We start from the raw sequence: 20,305 nt of genomic DNA, 5'->3' as shown, positions 1-20,305 counted from the left end.
CTTAGTCTCAGGAACGGAGAATTCCGCCCAATATTTTAGTAATGAAGCCTTAAATTTCAGCTAAATGAAAGGGGGTCATGTGACCTATTCAGATGCCTGCTTGATAATAAGCCTAGGTGGTTTGCTTCCTAGTGATCAAAGGAAAGCTTAATTTGTTTTGTTGGGGAAAAAGATGCAAGGTATTTAGTCACCTGTACGTCACATATGCATCTTTTTTCTTTTTGACAATATTGTCAATTTCCCTGGTCATCCATGGTTCCCGAATCCTGCCTTTCCCGTCCTTCCTTTTTACCAGCACATGCCTGTCGTGCACTCCCATCAACTGCTCCTTAAAAGACTACCACATGCCAAATGTGGAATTACCCTCAAACAGCCTCTCCCAAACAACAGCCTCTAAATTCTGCCCAATCTGGTTGTGGTTAGCCTTCCCCCAATTTAGCCCTCCCTCCTGCATCAGTTCCTTAGTGTGTTCAACTGCACTATATCCCTGCTGCTAGCCTCACCAGCATGTGGCACAGGGAGTAATCCTGAAATTACTACCCCAGAGGTCCCGCTTTTTAATCTTCTACCTAACTCCCTAAATTGCCGCTGCAGGACCTCACTACTCTTTCTACCTATGTCATTCATACCAATGAGGACAATGACCTCTGTCTGATCTCCCTTCCATTTTAGGATGCTTTGTACCTGCTCAGAGACATCCAGGACCCTAGCACCAGGGAGGCAAACTACCACTCTGGAGTCCAGGCGACTAAAAACAGATAAAGCACTTGAGGAATACAAGGAAAGTAGAAAAGACCTCAAGCAGGGAATCAGGATGGCAAAAAGTGGTCACGGAATGTCCTTGGCATACAGGATTAAGGAGAATTCCAAGGCATTTTATACGTATATTAGGAACAAGAGGGTAGCTAGAGAAAGAGTTAGCCCATTCAAGGACAAAGGAAGGAAATTATGTATAGAACCAGAGGAAGTAGTTGAGGTCCTTAATGAGTATTTTGCATCAGTATTCACAAAGGAGAGGGACATGTTGATTGGTGGTGTCTCAGACGGATGTGTAAACACTTTAGAACACATCGTTATTATGAGAGAGGAAGTGTTAGGTGTGTTAAAAAGCATTGAGGTAGACAAATCTCCAGGGCCAGATGGCATCTATCCCAGATTACTGAGCGAGGCAAGAGGTGAAATCACTGGGCCTCTGACAGAAATCTTTGATTCCTCATTGGCCACAGGTGAGATCCCAAAGATTGGAGGATAGCCAATGTTGTACCGTTATTTAAGAACGATTGCTAGGATAATCTGGGTAATTATAGGCCAGTGAAGTTGACGCAGTGATAGTGAAATTGTTGGAACAGATTCTCAGAGATCGGGGCCGGGATTCTCCCTTTTGGGGATTAAGTCCCCACGCCCGCCGGAAAACGGGCGAGAATCACTCCGGACTTCTTCCTCAAACGTCCGGGGTGATTCTCCATTTTCCAGGGGGCTAGCAGGGCCCTGAAGTGCGTCCCACAGCTCTGGCTGCCGGTGGGGCCTTGCATACGGTGGCTGCAAGCGGGTCCATGCATGCGCGCAATGGCCCACCTCGGCATGGGCGCCGTCGACATGGTGGAGCCACACGGTGGGCCCGCGCGGAATAAGGTAGGTGCCCCCCATATCGTGATGGCCCACCGATCAGTGGCCCCCGATCACGGGCCTGGCCAACACTGAGGAACCCCCCGCCCGAATCATATTCCCCCCGCCCCCCACCAGGACCACCACTGCGGCCGCGGATCCCAGCTCCTGCTGGGTGGTACCAGATGTAAACCACGCCGGCAGGAGTTCGGACGGTGGCCTACAGAGAATCGCTGCGGGAGCCTATTTCAGCAGCCCCCGACCTGTGCCACGGGCGACTGCATGGACGCAATTGGTGTTAATTTTCCAGTAGCCGCAGAATCTGCGGCCTGGCGTCAGCGTGGCAAAGCGGGAATTTCCCGCGCCCCCGCCGATTCTCCGACCAGGCACGGGCTCGGAGAATCCCGGCCTAATCTATGCACATTTGGAAGTGAATGGTCTCATTAGCGACAGACAGCATGGTTTTGTACGAAGGAGATCATGCCTCATTAATTTGATTACATTTTTTGAGTAAAGCATTTGATAATGGCAGGCTGGTGCAAAAGATTAGATCACATGGGGTCAGGGGTGAACTAGCTGGATGGATCGAGAACTGGCATGACTATAGAAGACAGAGGGTAACAGTGGAAGGGTGTTTTTCTGAATGGAGGTCTGTAACTAGTGGTGTTCTGCAGGGATCAGTTCTGGGACCTCTGCTCTTTGTAATATATATAAATGACTTGGAGGAAAATGTAGCTGGCCTGATTAGCAAGTTTGCGGATGATACTAAGATTGCAGGAGTTACGGATAGTGATGAAGATTGTCAGAGAATACAGCAGGATATAGATAGGCTGCAAAATTGGGCAGAGAAATGGCAGATGGAATTTAACCCGGACAAACGTGAGGTGATGCATTTTGGTAGATCCAATTCAGGTGGGAGCGATAAAATAAATGGCAGAACCAACAGGAGCATAGACACACCAGAGATCTGGGTGTGCAGATCCACAGATCCTTAAAAGTGGCAGCACAGATGGAAACGGTGATAAAGAAAGCATATGGCATGCTTGCCTTCATAGGACGGGGTATTGAGTATAAATGCTCAAAAATTATGTTACAATTATCTCGAACATTGGTTAGGCCACATTTGGAATACTGTGTCCAATTCTGGTCACCTAACAGAAGGACATGGAAGCTTTGGAGAGGGTACAGAAATGAGAGTACAGGATGTTGCCTGGTATGGAGGGTATTAGCTATGAGGAGAGATTGAATAAACTGGGATTGTTCTCCCCAGAGAGACGGAGGCTGAGGGGCAACCTGATAGAAGTTTATAAAATTATTAGGAGTATAGATAGGGTGAACAGTAGGAGGCTTTTACCCAGGTCGGAAATGACAATTATAAGGGGGCACAAGTTCAAGGTGAGGGTGGAAAGGTTCAGTGGAGATGTGCGGGGAAAGTTTTTTTACACAGAGGGTGGTGATGGCCTGGCATGCACTGCCAAGCGAGGTGGTTGAGGCAGATATGTTAGCGACCTTTAAGACTTAACTGGTTATGCACATGAACAGACAGGGTATAGAAGGATACAGGCGGTTGGTCTAGATAGGACACGTTATTGGCACAGGCATGGAGGGCCGAAGAGCCTGTTCCTGTGCTGTATTGTCCTTTGTTCTTTGTATTTACATTTGGAGACAATATAGCAATCTCTGAGTTTACGATGAGTAGTCACTGAGTCTCCCAAATTCCCAGAAAGGTGTTGAAGGTGTTAGGGTGTAAACAGCTGTGCTGTAAACTGTTCATTTACTTCTACGATGAAAGATGGTTGAGATCAAGAATAACTAATTAGCATTTCTACCTAGATATAAGGATTCACTAGTTTGAATCTCTTCTTTAAAAGTTAGCATCTCTATGAAGATTGTAACATCTGTACAGAATATGAGCATACATATACCTGATACTTATTTCCTCTAACCTTCTCCAAACTTTGGCTCATTTCCAAAATATTGTATAATGGCAGATTATTTGTTTAAACTTGGCTTCAGTATCACAGTCATGTATATAGGAAAGCAAACATTAAAGCTCAGCATTAGTCTATTGACAGATAATGCTTGAGAACAAGGTTAAAATAGGTTTCTGCAAGCAAGCTGAGTGTATCTATGTGTCAGTCTGGTGAAGTTGAGATTGATTGATCAGGCTGTACTGTGGTAACTTGTACTGACAGAGCATCTCTAATTCTTAGCAGTTTCCATAGAACCCAGAGAATCCCTCCAGTGCAGAAGGAGGCCATTCGGCCCATTGAGCCTGCACTGACCCTCTGAAAGAGCACTCTACCTAGACCTACTCCCCCATCTTATCCCCATAAAACCGCGTATTGAGCATGGCCAGTCCACCTAATTTGCACATCTTTGGACTGTGGGAAGAAACAGGAGCACCCGGAGGAAACCCAAGCAGATAAGGGGAGAACGTGCAAACTCCACACAGTCAGTCCTTGGCACTCTGAGACTGCAGTGCTAACCAAAGTGCCAGCATGCTGTTCCTGCTTTCTTCAATGGCCTCAGTGAAAGGACAACTCATTTCCAAAATCTCTCCTTTAACACTGTAATTTCAGTGGAATGAAGACTGAGAAAGTCTAACTGCTGCAGGTTACAGCAGAGACTCCGATGAAGAATCGGATGATGTGCAAAGTGAAGAGGACTAGGAAGGTCAAGACATGTTATGTGCAACTAGTGAAGTAGCAACCACTAGTAGCATTCAAGTTGTACAGGATAAAAGTGAGACTGAAAGATCTCAGCTGCACTGTACTCAGGCTGATGATAGACGTGCAACAGTGAACAGGTCACTAGACAGCACTGCAATGAAGAACAGCCAACCAGCAGATGAAGACTTCTTGAGCAAGTTGGTTCCAGATGTGGTACACCAAGTGTTCGAGCATACATTGGAACCTCCGACATGAACTGATGTTACAGAGTTTGATGGTACACCAGAGAATCCTGAGGGCATGGATGGTAGACAAGTTGAATTTGGATCAATAAGGCATCAAGGAACTGATCCTAAGCACATCAAGAATGGTTTGGGTACCACAGAAAATACTCAGACGGACGACTGTGATACCAATGGAAATTTGATGACACATGGCACTTGCATAGCAGGAAATAGTTGGAACTGGCAGTTATAATTGACAACAAGACAAGGGACTGCGGCACATGTGCCACACAACTACTATTCAAGGTAGAACAGACACATGCATGTGTTGACAAGGCCAAGTTCAAGAATAATGGCACCAACGTCGGGAAGAACAGGACATTGTTTAAGAAACAACAACATTCCAATGGTCGGGAAGTGGTGATTCTTGCTGTTCAACCAGACTGTCACTGTCTGTGCGGAGTCTGCACATCCTCCCCGTGTGTGCGTGGGTTTCCTCCGGGTGCTCCGGTTTCCTCCCACAGTCCAAAGATGTGCAGGTTAGGTGGATTGGCCATGCTAAATTGCCCTTAGTGTCCAGAATTGCCGTCAGTGTTGGGTGGGGTTACTGGGTTATGGGGATAGGGTGGAGGTGTTGACCTCGGGTAGGGTGCTCTTTCCAAGAGCCGGTGCAGACTCGATGGGCTGAGTGGCCTCCTTCTGCACTGTAAATTCTATGATCTATGAAACACAAAAGCAACATCACAAGCACAGAAAGAGACCAAATCAGACAACGAACATGGTTCAACCATTCGAACATTTTACTGATTGGACTGATGATTTGTTGGTGATGCGACCATTACTGCAGTGAAGACTGAGTGCTTACTCAAGGTTATGGACTGTAAAAGTTTGAACAGTTTAAAACAAAAAATTGTTAGCTACTACTCAAACATGTGTAATGACAAGACAATGATTTTGCTGTATTTGTTATTAATGATCTCCATTTAACAGAAGGTTAGAGTAGGAGGTGGGAGCAGTTGCCGAGCTAGGAGCACTGAAGATAGAGAGCAAGAGAGTAGATAATCTGTTAGTGAGTTAAATGTTAGATGAGTATAGTTTATGTGTGTTTAATCAACTGTTAATTTCTTATGGACAAGAATGTGAAAGATAGGGGGTTAGTAGGTTAACACTGAATGTCTGATTAATACTGCATGCTATAAGGATGTATGAAAAATATCTTAAAGTGTAATAATTTTTCTTTAGAAAAAGGGGGGATGTAGTATTATCATATATGAAGGTAATGTAAGGGTTAATGAAATGTGTACAGACAGCCACTAGAGGGAGTAATCCTAGACGTATACAAGGGATGACGCTGAGCCTTGTGGGACAGAAGGTTGGAGTAGGTGGTAGGAGCAGGAGCTGAGCTAGGCGTACTGAAGATAGTGAGAGAGCAAGAGGGTAGATAATCTGTTAGTGAGTTTGATGTTAGATGAGTATAGTTTATATGTGTTTAATCAACTGTTAGTTTCTTAGGGATAAGTGTCAAATCTAATTGTAGTGTTAAATAAATAGTTTTGTTAGTTTATAGGATTCATTGTTCTCTGATCAACACTGCACATCTAAGCCATCTGGTTAGAGCAAGGCAGAGAACACAAGATCGATTATAGCATTTGGGAGGAGAGGTGAGGATGAGGAATGTGCTGCCACATGAAATGATTGGAACATATAGCATTGACACGTACATGATGCATGCATGAGGGTGTAGGGATCAGAGTGGCATGTGAGCAGTGATATTCAGCATTGGAGGAGGCTCATGTGTATTACAAATACCAGTTGAGCCACTGCACTGCCCTGATTCACTGCCATAGATTCCATGTGATGATATTTCCATGATCTTGGCACAAAGTAATGCTCACAAGGAACATGACAGGACCAACACCTTGATGTTTTATCCATTTAAATTAATTTACTGAATTGTCATGGCCATGGTCCCAGCAAATCACAATATTCAGCTCTTTGCTGTTCAACAGCGTCTTCAGTGGAATAAAATCCCACAATACAAATACTGGAATCAGCTCAAATTAGAAATGGTTTATTTAAAACAAAAATCACCCTCTTGCCAAATCAACAACTAATTTCCACTGAACACTGCATTTATTTATATTTAATCACTCTCAAGGTTTCGATGAGTAGCAGAATTGAAAATACCACACAAGCTGTGAGTCTTGGGTTCCTGAGTGGCTTTGGATGCCAATGTTTAACTGGCAGGAAGCTCTTTGACTATAGACCCAGCAACAGCTCTGAATGCCATTTCCAGAGAAGGAGCAGGAGTATGCTTCACCCAATTACCTTCTCCAGCCTAAGCTTTTTGCTTTCACGTTTACTTCACTAGACATGCTTGGGAAAATAAACAAATCCCTCTCTCCTAGGCAGTCCCCCGGAGTCGCGGATGTCTTGCTTCCGAACTGTGAGATCTCAGGTGACTGAGGAGTCCAATTTGTGACATCCAGGGGTGGATTCTGTGATCCTGTTCACGCCATCGGAAATGCCATTACGTTTCTTGACGGCGTCCACACGGCCTCAGGATCAGCAATTCTGGCCCCTACATGGGGCCAGCACGGCAATGGAGCGGACAACGCTGCTCCAGCTGCTGATCCTGACATTAACTGAGTACTGCGGGGTCCGAGCATGCGCAGTGGCACCAGCGCCAACGCGCGCATGCGCAGTGGCTCCTTTCAACGCGCCGGCCCCGACGCAACATAGTGCAGGGCTACAGGGGACGGCGTGGAAGAAAGGAGGCCCCCAGCCAGAGAGGCCGGTCCACCGATTGGTGGGCCCCGATCACGGGCCAGGCCACATCGGAGGACCCCCCCCCCCAGGTCGTACCCCCCCCCCCCCCCCCAGGTCGTACCCCCCTCCTCCTCCACAGGCCACCCCCCGACCCTTCCACGCCGAATTTCTGCCGGCTGAGAGCAGGTGTGAACGGCGCCGGTGGGACTGCGGAGAATCGTGTCCATGCATCAGGGCGGCGTGGCGCGATTCACACCGGTCGCAGGGATTTTGCGGCCTGGCCCCGGGCTGAGAGAATCCCTCCCCCAGTCTCTGTCGTAGGTGGGGCACAAGGTGGTCAGAGGAGTGGGTGGGTGGGGTACCCAGACTGCCACGAGTTCCTTTCATTGTCAATGTTTGGCTTGCTCTTGGCGATGGAACTAGAGGTGTTCAGCTCCCTTCTGGGTGCTTTTCCTCCACTTCAGGTAGTCTTGGGCCAGGTGTCGGTGGGGATTGCACTTCTTCAAAGAGACTTTGAACATGTCCTTGAAGAATTTCCTCTCCCCTCTAGGGGCTCGCTTGCCATGTCAAAGCTCCGAGTAGAGCACTCGTTTGTGGAGTCTCGTGTCAGGCATGCAAACGATGTGGTCCACTGAGTGGGGCTGATCAAGCATAGTAATTGGGGATATTATTTTTTTTAAGTATTTTTATTCCACAAATTTTTTCGATCTCTATCGCCACCAGCTGGTTGGAGGTTACACGAATAACTAAATAATGACATACATTGATAGATAACTATATACAAAACTGTGCACAGGCGTATCACCACAGTTGCCACATGGTGAAGATCATGCCAGTTGTGCCCCTTAGTGGGTAGAATCCACATTGGAACTTTGGTAAGAGCTATTCAGCCACAGGGAGAAGGTGATTAAGGAGGACTTGTGCAATGGCAATCACCTATCCTTGAACATTGCCATGGTTACGGTGTCTCTGGGATCGCCTGGCATGTTCTCCTCCTTCCAGATGAGGGAAAGTAGGTTATAGTATTCACAACAATAGAGCTTCGGTGCCATGTTTTAGTGCCTCGATGGGGATTCTATCTGCTCCAGATGTCTTGTTGTTCTGGAGCCGTTGGATGGCCTTATCCACGTCCTGCCGAGATGGAGTTGTGCTGAGATAGTGGCGGGTAGCATGTTGCGGGATAGAGTCGAAGACACTCAAGTTACGAAGGTCTTTCAAATCCTTCTTCCAGTGGGCATCAGGGTCTTTGAGCACCTCAGCATTTATTTTCCTGCGGCATTCTTTCTGTTCCCATCACTGCTTTGGGGTTACATTGATGTTGATCACAGAGCGGATTAGATGGTTGTCCATCTGCAGTTGTCGGCCTGCTCCTGTCATGGTGCAGCTGAGACACACATCCTTCCAACCCCTTGCTTGGATGATGATGTCAAGCAGGTGACAATACTTGGAACGGAGGTGCTGTCATGAGGTCTTGTACTTGTGCCTCTGACAGAACAAAGTGTCGGTTATGAGAAAGCAATTTTGTCAGGAGGAGGGTACAGTTGGTGTTGGATTGCCCTACCCCCTCTCTGCCGATTATATTTCACAGAGGTCTGTATCCTTTCCAATGCTGGTGTTGAAATTGCCACGGTCTATTAGGTTGTTCTCCATTGGGAATCAGGCCAAGGTTTGTTCGAGGCTGGAGTAATAATTCTTCTTTGGACTTATCTGTAGCTTCCAGTGTTGGTGTGCACACTGAGGATTGTGGTACACTGGTTCTGGGCTAGGGTTGGCCAAAGGATTATGAGGTAGTGATATATCCTGCAAGGGGTGTCTCTGAGACGGTCAACTAGTTCATTTTTAATGGTGAAGCCAATTCTGTGCAGGTGGTGATCTTTCTCTGGTTTACCTTTCCAGATGAAGGTGTAATCGCTACCTTATTCCTTGAGATGACTTTCCCCTGCTCACTGGGTCTCACTTAGGGCAGCGATATCAATATTGAAATGCCTGAGCTTCCGGGCAATGATAGCAGTACACCATTCTGTCCTGTCACTGTTGGGATTCTTCATGAGAATCCTGATATCCCAAGTCCTGAACTTCATTTTAAGGGCTGGAAGGTGCCTATGCATGAGTTCCTTTAGCGTGAGGTGGCCATTGCACACCAGCTACCACCCAGGCTTGATGGAGCAAGGCCTTTCTTCAGTGCCCAGGGGGTCCAAGACAAAGGAGGCCAGTCTCCGCTGTATGGGCCTCAGACATACAAGCACACCTACCCCCATTATCCACCTTTCAAAGGGACCAATCTCCCTGGGAAATAAGCAAATGCTCTCCTTTAGACAACAACCTCAATGAGCCTCTATTCCTTTGTTTCAAGTTCTGGCTGCAGTTATCCTCAAATCCAGCTGAAGAACAGTTGACATAGCCTAAGAAAATATATGAATATATCTAGAACAACATGGAAAGCAAACTGGACAGCCATTACTGGTAAAGCAGAAATCAGACACATCGCCAACAACAACAAAAAAATTACACCAGATTAGTGAACATCTGAAAAGAGACAAAAGACCACCTCAGGTGTAGATTTGTTGTTAGCATTTTGTTGAGTTCTGATGAATAGGGCTAGGCACACGGCTGAATCATACTCCAATGATCGATGTTTAAAGGTAAGCAACGAAGAGAAAATTTGGTGCAACATTTACGTCACCTTGGTCAAAGAGGTATTAGAAAAACAAAAATAAAAATGAATCTTTTTTTGTTCTGCATGCTTTTCCTACGTAATATAACGCTGACCGATTTAGATATTTCCATTTTTTGGGGGGGAATGAGCAAAACATGAAGTCCTGCTTAGTGAGCTGCGGATAAGCATAGACATTGTTTAATCTGAAGAATATCCTGTGAAATAAGTGCTCAGATTTATGTTGGAAATTGAAGATTAAAAAGACCAGTGTTATATACAAAACTGTGACTGACAGGTTCTGTTCATTTTTATAGAAAATCATTTTGTTCATGAGCTTACATTAGAAATCTTCAGTAACACCTATTTCTATTTATTTCCACATCTAAATAGATTCCAAGTTTTTATATCCTTTCAGCATATCAAATTTGATATGAAAAATTCTACACAACATACTGTTCTAGATTTTAATGATGCTGCCATCAAGAATAACAAAATGGTGGCCGTGGTAACTTGAGGCATGAGCAGGTTTGATGCAAACAAAGGAAATCTTTATCAGGATCACACACTGAGATGTTTACAGGTTCTTCTTCATCTTACCACCCAGATGGATCACAGCACTGGCACCACACCTGGTGGATTGGCAGGGGGGAGGGGAAAGCACTCTCATTACTACATTTCCACCCTCCTTAGGTTCCTTACACAACCTACGCAACATCTGTAATGTCTCTTGGCTTTCACTTCCCTAGTCTACAAACCAAGTCTCTGAGGTGATCTGCGGGGACAGTCAGAGCACTGGACCTGTCAGGGGAGGTGTTGGAAGAGGAAAAATGTGATCCTGAACCACTGGAACTGGTCGGTTCTGTACTCGATAGCTTGGTGATGTGTCAGGAATAACAACTGCAGGCTGACCACATACTTCAGAGATTGACAGTGAAACATGGTCACAGGTTGGCCCTCCAATCATTGGGATGTTTCTCTTGCTCAAACGTGATCCACGTGTCTGCACACTACTTTGTCCTCAGCTTGAAATGGCAATGGTTCAGTTTCTGAAATGTTGTCTCCTGTAGCCCAGCATGGACCACTTCCAAAGTTACGCACGTACATGGGGATGCCTACTTTGAATGTACGTGCACTGCTGTGTATGTCGTGAATTACTTTCCGATCGTTTAGTTTCAGTCTCACTTTTCCCTCCGAACTGGGAAATGCCAAATCCAGACATCCGCAGAAGCGGTGTGTCTTCAGCAGCTATGTTGGCATGGAGCCAACAGTGGTTGGTGCTGTCGTGTGCTGTAACTCAGAAGGAATCTGGAAAGACACGCCTTCATAATACCTCTAGATAACATTTTCTTCCCGATTTTAAAGGTCTGGACAGCTCCTTCAGTGAGACCAGCTGACAAAGGATGCTGGGGACAGTTTTTATGTGTTGATCTGTGAACATCTGAAATTCTGCGCTGGTGAAAGCTGTTCCATTGTCAGAGACAATAATCTCAGGTAATCCATGTGGTGATGCAGCTTCTTAATAATTGCAACTGAAGTTGGTGGGGTGAATTCTCTGTCACCCCAGCCGTGTGTTTCTCGGTGGTGCCGTCCCTGCCAACAATCCATTCCCACCGCTGGTCAATGGGATTTCCCATTGTAGCCACCCCACGCTGTCAGGAGACCCACGGGTGGGTATCATCATGGAGAGGCAGGTCCAGCGCTGCCGGTGGAACGGAGAATCCCGTGGTGGAGAATTCACCCTGGTGTCTTTACCTGGTAGATATCAGGCTATTTTGAATGTGCGTTGATGCCTAACAGGAATATGGTGCCTAGAAATGGTCCCACATAGTCAATACGGAGTCTGACCCAAGGACCACCAGGCCACTCCCATTGGTGAAGCAGAGCTGAAGGAGGCTGCTTCTGGTGCTGTTGGACAAGGGAACAATGTTGAACCATGTTCTCACTATCAGTGTCTAACCCTGGCCTTCAGACATAACTATATGCCAATGTGTTCATCCTCGACGTGCCTGTGTGTATGCTGTGGGGCTTTGCCAAGGGTAACACTCTGGAAAGAGACATGACTCTAGAACCCCCTCAGCAAGATATCATCCTCGTGACTCAGATCAATGCTTCTGGAATAAAATGGATGCAGTACCTGGTCAACCTTGTAAAACAAAGTCTTTAACTTTTGACCGTACTGGGTCTCTGCTTGTCCAGTTCTTGATTCTCACCTCTTAGCTGCCATTGAACTCTCCAGTTGGGCCATGGGAGAATATTTTGACAGGACTGATGCAGGATGAAACATCTGCAGAACCTGCCACTGAGCCACAAGTCATCTCCTCTGAAGACAAGAGTGGTCGAGTCTCAGAGGGAGAAGAATCACAATATTTCTCTGCACCAAGCACCAGCATCACAGTGGGTAGATACCCGCATTTCAGTGCTGGCTCCCACTTTGCTGAGCACCTCACCTTTGGACGATGCAGACAATGAAGGGGCAGGACAGCTCATGGCTGCAGAGAGTTGGAGGACTGCTGGATGCTGCAACCTAGGTTGTTGAAGGGCCTCTGGTCACAGTCACAACGAGGCTGCTCGATTGTAGAAAGGCTCTGGGGAAATTTGGAGGAGCTGCTTGAAGCTTTGCTGACCAGGCTTGCATATGCAATGGAGGAGTCCATCCAGGTCATGACCTCTGCCATGTCTCAGGTGGTTGAATGCATTTCTTCTTCGATGGAGAGGCTGGTGACCATCATGGAGAGGAAGATTCAGCAGACCACATAGTGGATGCCTAATGTTATCACAAACATGCATATGTGCGCATGTGCCATTACCACACTGTTGCAGTGAGTCAATGAGAGATGGATAATACCTTGGGTTATCCCCCTCAGCGCATCTCCAGCTGTGGAGAGCAGGGAGTTACACCCCACACCGGGAGGACTGAGGAGTTTTTAGCTGACCAACTTGAGGGTACTTCTCACGTCACTTTGCCAGTAGTATCATATATTCATAAACAGGGACCCATTCTCTGCAAAGAAAAGGAATATGTTCAAGCCTTGAGCCTTTTTCGAATTACCCAGGAGTTTGGAGTGCCTACTGTGGCACTGAGAACAGGCTGACAAGACACATAGGCCAGGAGCAGAGACTGCCAAATGAGGTCCTGGCTGAAATCGATACTGACCATCTGCCAGGGCAAAAAATCTCTTTATTGTGACATGAACTTCATGATTACCCACTCACAATAGTTAACACTTTTACACAGAAGAACAAGACCATGTTATGAATATGTAACTAACTTCCAGCCAGAAGGGATCAACTTTGCAGCAGGATGAACGATAAACAAAGAGACCATCAGACTCCAAAATGGGTTAATAACTGGTCAGATATCAGTGTTTTAGCAGGCAATGGACTCCAATTGAATCATCCTGGCTGAACAGGAGTATCCTGTCTATTCCTATTAATGAGTTTAAGTCTGGATAGGACAATGGAACTCAGGCCAGGTGTGGACATATACTCAGTGCTAGTAGAACAGGTATAAAAGAAGGAACATGGAAACAGATCATCAGCAACAACCTGGGCATCCCCCAGGCACAACCAACACAAGAAGAAGAGGCCGTGAGCTCCAAGGTCAGAGAAGGAGGCATCCACAGAGAGTGATCTTAGCCTGCCAGCCTTGTTAGCTAGGTGCGGGCAATACCTCGAGCTCAGCTGTGAATCTGAGTCATATTTTGTGTGAGTGATGTTGAAGATGGTACCCAATAAAATAGAGTTACAGTAAAAGAATTGGAGAATTGTGAATAAAATTGGGTTAAACCGTGAAACTGTTTCTGTCCTTTGTTCGTCTCATAAGTAAGGGCACCTGGGTTAATGTTTTAATAATAAACTGGTCGAAGTGTCTGGTCAGTCACCCAGACAACATTGTTTCCTATTGATTTCTCCATGACAATACCTTGGCCAATCACAGTCAATTTGCCAATCGACACAATTTACTCCAGTAGTATAAATGGTGATAATAATTTTAAATTTGGCATTCTTGTCCTGATGAGTGCAAAATGAAAAGCTTCAGTAACATGTCTCTCTTTTCAGCAATATTCAAATGCTTTTTGCAATGTTCAAATGCTATTACTTATTCAAGCGGTTACAAGACAGGAAGCACTAGTGAAAAGCCAATAATCATTCATCGATACAGCCTGGTAATCCGTGAATTAAACATTAAACGTTTTTGCTGCCATCAATTTGTGTTTTTAATGTAATAGGGACAAGTAGGAACATAGGAATTAGGAGCAGAAGTAGGCAATTCAGCCCTTCGAGCCTGCTCCGCCATTCAATCAGATCTTGACTGATCTGTACCTGGTCCAGAGTGAAAAGAAACCCAAGCACCGTTTGAGGGCCTTGGGGCAATGGGGAGGGGGAGTTCTAAGAGGGGGCGCATACGGTCCGGGTCTGGGCCCAGGACTCCGTTTTCCACGACATAGCCGAGGATGGCTAGTCTGGTTGTGCGGAAAACGCATTTCTCCTTGTTATACGTGAGATTCAGTTTCTGTGCCATCTGGAGAAAACGGTGGAGGTTGGCGTCGTGGTCCTGCTGGTCATAGCCGCAGATGGTGACATTGTCCAAGTACGGAAACGTGGCCCGCAGCCCGTCCTGGTCTACCATTCGGTCCATTGCTCGTTGGAACACCGAGACCCCATTAGTGACGCCGAAAGGGACCCGGAGGAAATGGAAGAGGCGGCCATCGGCCTCGAATGCTGTGTAGTGGCGGTCCTCCGAGCGGATTGGGAGCTGGTGGTATGCAGACTTCAGATCCACCGTGGAAAAGAGCCGGTACTGGGCAATCTGGTTTACCATGTCTGCAATCCTGGGGAGGGGATATGCGTCGAGGAGCGTAAATCTATTTATTGTCTGACTATAGTCGACAACCATGCGGAATTTTTCCCCAGTCTTAACGGCCACCACCTTAGCTCTCCAGGGACTATTGCAGGCCTCTATAATCCCCTCACTGAGAAGCCTTCGGACCTCTGCTCTGATAAATACCCTATCCTGCAGGCTATACCGCCTGCTACGAGTGGCTATGGGTTTACAGTCCTTTGTGAGATTGGCGAAGAGAGGAGGGGGGGGGGGAATTTGCAGCGTAGCGAGGCTGCAGATAGTGAGTGGGGGCAGGGGCCCGCCGAAGCTGAGGGTGAGGCTCTTGAGGTTACATTGGAAGTCTAGGCCTAATAAGAGTGGCGCGCAGAGTTCGGGCAAAAAGTAGAGTTTGAATTTAGAGTAGGTAGCGCCTCGGATTGTGAGTGTCGCGGCGGTGCGCCCCTGGATCTGGACCGAATGGGAGCCTGAAGCGAGCAAGATAGTTTGCTGCGCGGGGAAAACGGGGAGCGAACAGCGTCTTACCAGGTCTGGATGTATGAAGTTCTCCGTGCTCCCTGAGTCGAAGAGGCATGCCGTTTTGTACTCGTTGATATGGACCTCTGCCATCGAATTTCGCAGATGCTTCGGGCGTGATTGGTCCAGAGTGACGGCGCTGAGTTGCGGGTAGTCGGCGGCTTGATTAACTGTGCTGGAGTGGCCCAGTGATGACTGCCCTCTGAGTTCATAGTCGCATTTTTCCAATGAGTTGTCCGAGCGCGGAGATGCAGGTCGGGCCCGTGGATCGCACGTGGCGGGCGGCGAGGAAGATGGCGGCCAAGATGGCGGCCCCCATGAGTCGCACGTGGCCGGCCGCGTGGTGGAGGTCTGCCAAGGTGGTAGCCCCCATGGATCGCACGTGGCTGGAGGGGGCGGAGTCAGGGCATAGGCCGCAGCGTTTCGGGCCCCGTGGGCCTGCAGGTGAGGGGAGCGATTACTTTGTGCCGCTGGGGAGCTGGAAGCAGGGGCCCTTTTAGCGAGGCACACTCTTGCGTAATGGCCTTTCCACCCGCAGCTGCTGCAGGTCACGTTGCAGGCTGGGCAGTGCTGCCGCGGGTGCTGGTTCTGGCCGCAGAAATGGCAGGCTGGAGCAGCATAGTGGCTGGCTGGAGCAGCATAGTGGCTGGCGGGGGCAGCATGGTGGCTGGCTGGGGCAGCATGGTGGCTGGGCAGCCGCGTAGCACAGGCCTGAGGGAGTCGCTGGTCGGGGGCCCATGGTTGGGTCGCAGGGTCTGCGGGGAACGAGTTAAGGCTGCGGAAGGAGACCTCCATCGTGGTAGCAGCTTCCACAGTCGTTTCTGAGTCTTGGGCCCCCTTTTCCAGCAATCGTTGGCGCACATAATTAGACCTGAGGCCCGCTACAAAAACATCGCGCACAGCAAGTTCTCTGTGTTCAGCCACGTTAACCGCTTGATAATTACAGTCATTGGACAAATTATTGAGTTCCCTTAGAAATTCGGCGAGTGATTCGGTAGGCCGCTGGCGGCGAGTTGTGAACACATGGCGTGCGTAAACTTTGTTAATGGGCCTCACATATACCTTATCGAGTACTGCTAGCGCTGCAGTATATGAACCGGCCGAGTTTAGTTGTGTAGAGATTCTGTGGCTCACCCTCACGTGCAGTAGACTCAACTTATGTTCCTCTGTCGTTTCGGCTGTGCTCGCTTCTGCCAGGTAGGCCTTGAAGCACCGCAGCCAGTGGGAGAAAATTTCTTTAGCCTCTGCATCCTGCAGGTCGAGTTCCAGGCATCCAGGCTTGAGGGCTGATTCCATGATCGATCTTGAATGTTCTTAAGTCGATTAAATTGATGGAACCATCAATTCACCAGACACGTGTTTCCGATATGAATCTAGGCTTTAATCGACTTACTACAGAGCCAGCCTGTTACCCGTTGATGAACTCTCAGTGAACTGCAGGCTGACTCTGGACAAGGGTATTTATACAGCAGCACTAGGGGGAGGAGTCGTGGGTGGAGCCAAGGGTGGAGTCCTGTACAAGCTCCTGAGCATTCCCAGAGCTACTCCCCCTAGTGGTTGGATAACGCTACTGTGCTTACAAAGACATAGTGTGAATTATCATATTACATTCACTATAACTTGTACATGTGATTCCCGACAAATAAAAATCCGGGCGTCAACCATGTTAAGCTATGAGAACAGGTTGTGTAAACTTTGTTTGTATTCCATCGCCATCGCCCATTGACATTCAACGGCTTTACCATCGCTGAATCCCCCACAATCAACATCCGGGGGGGTTACCATTGATCAGAAATTGAACTGGACTAGTCATATTAATACTGTGGCTACCAGCGCAGGTCAAAAGCTAGGATTCTTACGGCAAGGAACTCATCTCCTGTCCCCTCCACAGCCTGTCCACCTTCTACAAGGCATAACTCAGGAGTGTAATGGAATACTCTCCACTTGCTTGGATGAGTGCAGCTCCAACAACATTCCAGAAACTCACCTTCCAGGACGACGAAGCCCGCTTGATTGCTCCCCCTTCCACAAATATTCAAATCCTCCATCACCGATGAATAGTGGCAGCAGTGTGTGTATCATTTACAAGATGCGCTGCAGGAACTCACCAAGGGTCCTTCGGCAGAACCTTCCAAATCTATGACCACTACCTTCTAGAAGGACAGAGCAGCAGATACCTGGGAACCCCAGTACCTGGAGGTTCCCGTCCAAGTCACTCACCACCCTGACTTGGAAATATATCGCCGTTCATTCACTGTCGCTGGGTCAAAATCCTGAAACCCTTCCCTAAAAGCACTAAGGGTGTACCTACACATCAGGGACGGCAGCAGTTCAAGAAAGCAACTCACCACCACTTTCTGAAGAGAAACTAGGGATAGGCAATAAAAGCTGGCCTAACCACATCCCTAAATGATTTTTTAAAATTCAGTTTAAAGAGGAGATAATCTGATCAGGCTTTAGCTGTACCTTCCAAGTGATAAGCAGCCTCCCTGTACTTTCTGCCAAAATGTACTATAGTACTTCATATTTATCGGTGATGTTTGTTGCTACATGTGTTTTGAAAGGTAAAACGAACCTTCAGTGCTTCAAGGGTTCAAATAACGACAACCAGCATGCTTAGTTTTACCTGTTTTCCATAGGAGTCATGAACTGGTGAGATGATTCCACCAATCACAATGTACCGTCCTGTCTTATGCAGATAATCACGGGCTCTTTCTGAAAGCAGAAATAGATACGATGAAGTTACAAGATGCATGGTTGACATGCGTGATCCAAGCATTATATTTCAACACATTAAATCAATTCCCATTTAGACACAAATTCCAAAGCGGAAACGATTCTTTTTCATATATTTCACAAATTTTGGAAGTTTAAAGAGCAATGCAGATTTTTAAGAGGCCTCTTGAAGAAACCCCCCAAATAACTTCTTAAATCTAGCTTCTGCTTCACCTTAGCCATATTTTTCTTTCAAAAACATGTATTTATATAGTTACAGCAGCATCTCAAAGTACTTCACAGGAGAGTTTTTGAACAAAATTTGATACCGAGCTATGTGAGGAGATATGAGGACACATGACAAAAGGCCTGGTCAGAAAGAGACTTTTTAAGGAATTCTGCTCTAAAGTTGTAGTTGTGGCTGCAGAGGGTGACAAGTTTCAGTGATGACTTCCATTGTGAATGTCTCACTCACTGTCCCTTGCTGAAAGTCAGGTAGATGGGCTTCTCCTTGAGCTGCATGGACACATACGGCCTCCTGCTGAGACCCCTTCTTCTCCTCCACCTTCTTCCAGCAGCATGTCCTGCTCAGTGTCACCTCTTGTCTTTTCACCCAGATTTCAATCATCCAAAGGAAATACATATTATCAAGCTCATATCTGGGAGCAAGTACTTTGTGAAAATGTGATAAAGGAATACATTGCTTTCACTCTTTCAGGGCATGGCAACGGATTCTTCCAGGATGGAGCAGACAATATTTATAAAAACTACCAGTTTGCCTTCTGCTGTTGAATAAAGAAATTCACTGAGGACCTTAATCACAAGAGAACTGAAGATATTTCATTCTCTCTCGCATTGACTTTACTCAAGCATTGTGGGTGCCAGACTCTGAGATATACCGTAATCAAAAGTGATTCTACTTGCCCTATAGGCGGCTGGTTTGTGAGCACGCACAATGTTTCATTCAAGCTAATGACCGGTATCCAGGCAGCAGTTACGATGTCTTCCATGTGCGGCAGTGCCATCTGCATCTGAGCCATAAGGACAATCCAGAGGGTGGTTCAGTGGGCGGGAGAAGGACTATTTGTTGATGACAAGGATGATGACTGTGATGTACATACATATGCACAATGAAAACCAAGAGAGGTGATAGATCAGACCAATGGTATTTTGAGATAATGCTTCCACTGCCTGGACTGCCTGAAACAGGCCTGCAGTAGTCAACAGAGCAGGTGTCACGTCTTGTGGTGGTCTGCTATGTTCTGTATTAATTCGCCATCATGAAGACACAGTCCCTGTCACAAGCAGCTGAAGCAGAGGAGGAATAGAGAGAGGGGAGGAAGCAACCTAGACAACCCCTTTCTGCCAAGCAGTCCGTAAACAACTCATCCCAGTAAGATACCAGGAAGCAGACCAAGCAGGCCAGCAGCACGGTTCGATTCCCGTACCAGTCTCCCCGGACAGGCGCCGGAATGTGGCGACTAGGGGCTTTTCACAGTAACTTCATTGAAGCCTACTCGTGACAATTAGCGATTTTCATTTTTTTCATACCAGTAAAAGTATTCCTAATTCCCCAGTCAACAACAGTCCCACATCATACCTTCCCTTATCTGATACTGGCCATCACAGCATCTGCTATTGCCAACAACATTTTAAATACAAACTATCCTCATATAGACTGGTACAAAAGGTGAAGTCACATGGGATCAGAGGAGAGCTGGCAAGTTGGATACAAAACTGGCTTGGGCACAGAAGACAGAGGGGTGCTTTTCTGAATGGAAGGCTGTGACTAACAGTGTTCCACAGGGATCAGTTCTGGGGCCTTTGTTGTTCGTGGTGTATATAAATGGTTTGGAAGAAAATGTAGCTGGTCTGATTAGTAAGTTCGCAGATGACACAAAAATTGGCGGAGTTATGGATAGTGAAGAAGATTGTCATAGGAACAGCAGGATATAAACTGGTTGGAGTCTTGGAGAAATGACAGATGGAGTTTAATCCGGGCAAGTGTGAGATAATACACTTTGGAAGGTCCAATGCATGTAGGAATTACACAATAAATGGTAGAACTCTTGCAAGCACTGACAGGCAAAGAGATCTGGGCGTGCATGTCCACTGATCACCGAAAGTGACAATGCATGTGGATAAGGTGGTCAAGAAGGCATACGGCATGCTGGCCTTCATCGGTCGGGGCATTGAATATAAAAATTGGCAAGTCATGTTGCAGCTGTACAGGACCGTATTTAGGCCTCATTTGGAATATTGTGTACAATTCTGGTCGCCACGCTACCAGAAAGATGTGGATGCTTTG

At 47.0% G+C, this 20,305-nt stretch overlaps 1 protein-coding gene across 1 annotated transcript in view; it reads right to left on the bottom strand.

Moving 5' to 3' along the window:
• Nucleotides 1-20,305, bottom strand: part of nmnat2 (nicotinamide nucleotide adenylyltransferase 2) — a 366,697-nt gene that overhangs the window by 203,334 nt on the left and 143,058 nt on the right. The window contains exon 2 of the mRNA XM_038793504.1: nt 17,909-17,997. Within this exon, the coding sequence (XP_038649432.1) occupies nt 17,909-17,997 (89 nt within the window). The remainder of the gene's footprint in view (nt 1-17,908; nt 17,998-20,305) is intronic.

The sequence above is a fragment of the Scyliorhinus canicula genome, chromosome 4 (genome assembly GCF_902713615.1).
Source record: "Scyliorhinus canicula chromosome 4, sScyCan1.1, whole genome shotgun sequence".
Taxonomy (NCBI): Eukaryota; Metazoa; Chordata; class Chondrichthyes; order Carcharhiniformes; family Scyliorhinidae; genus Scyliorhinus; species Scyliorhinus canicula.
This window is presented reverse-complemented; position numbering and strand designations above follow the sequence as displayed.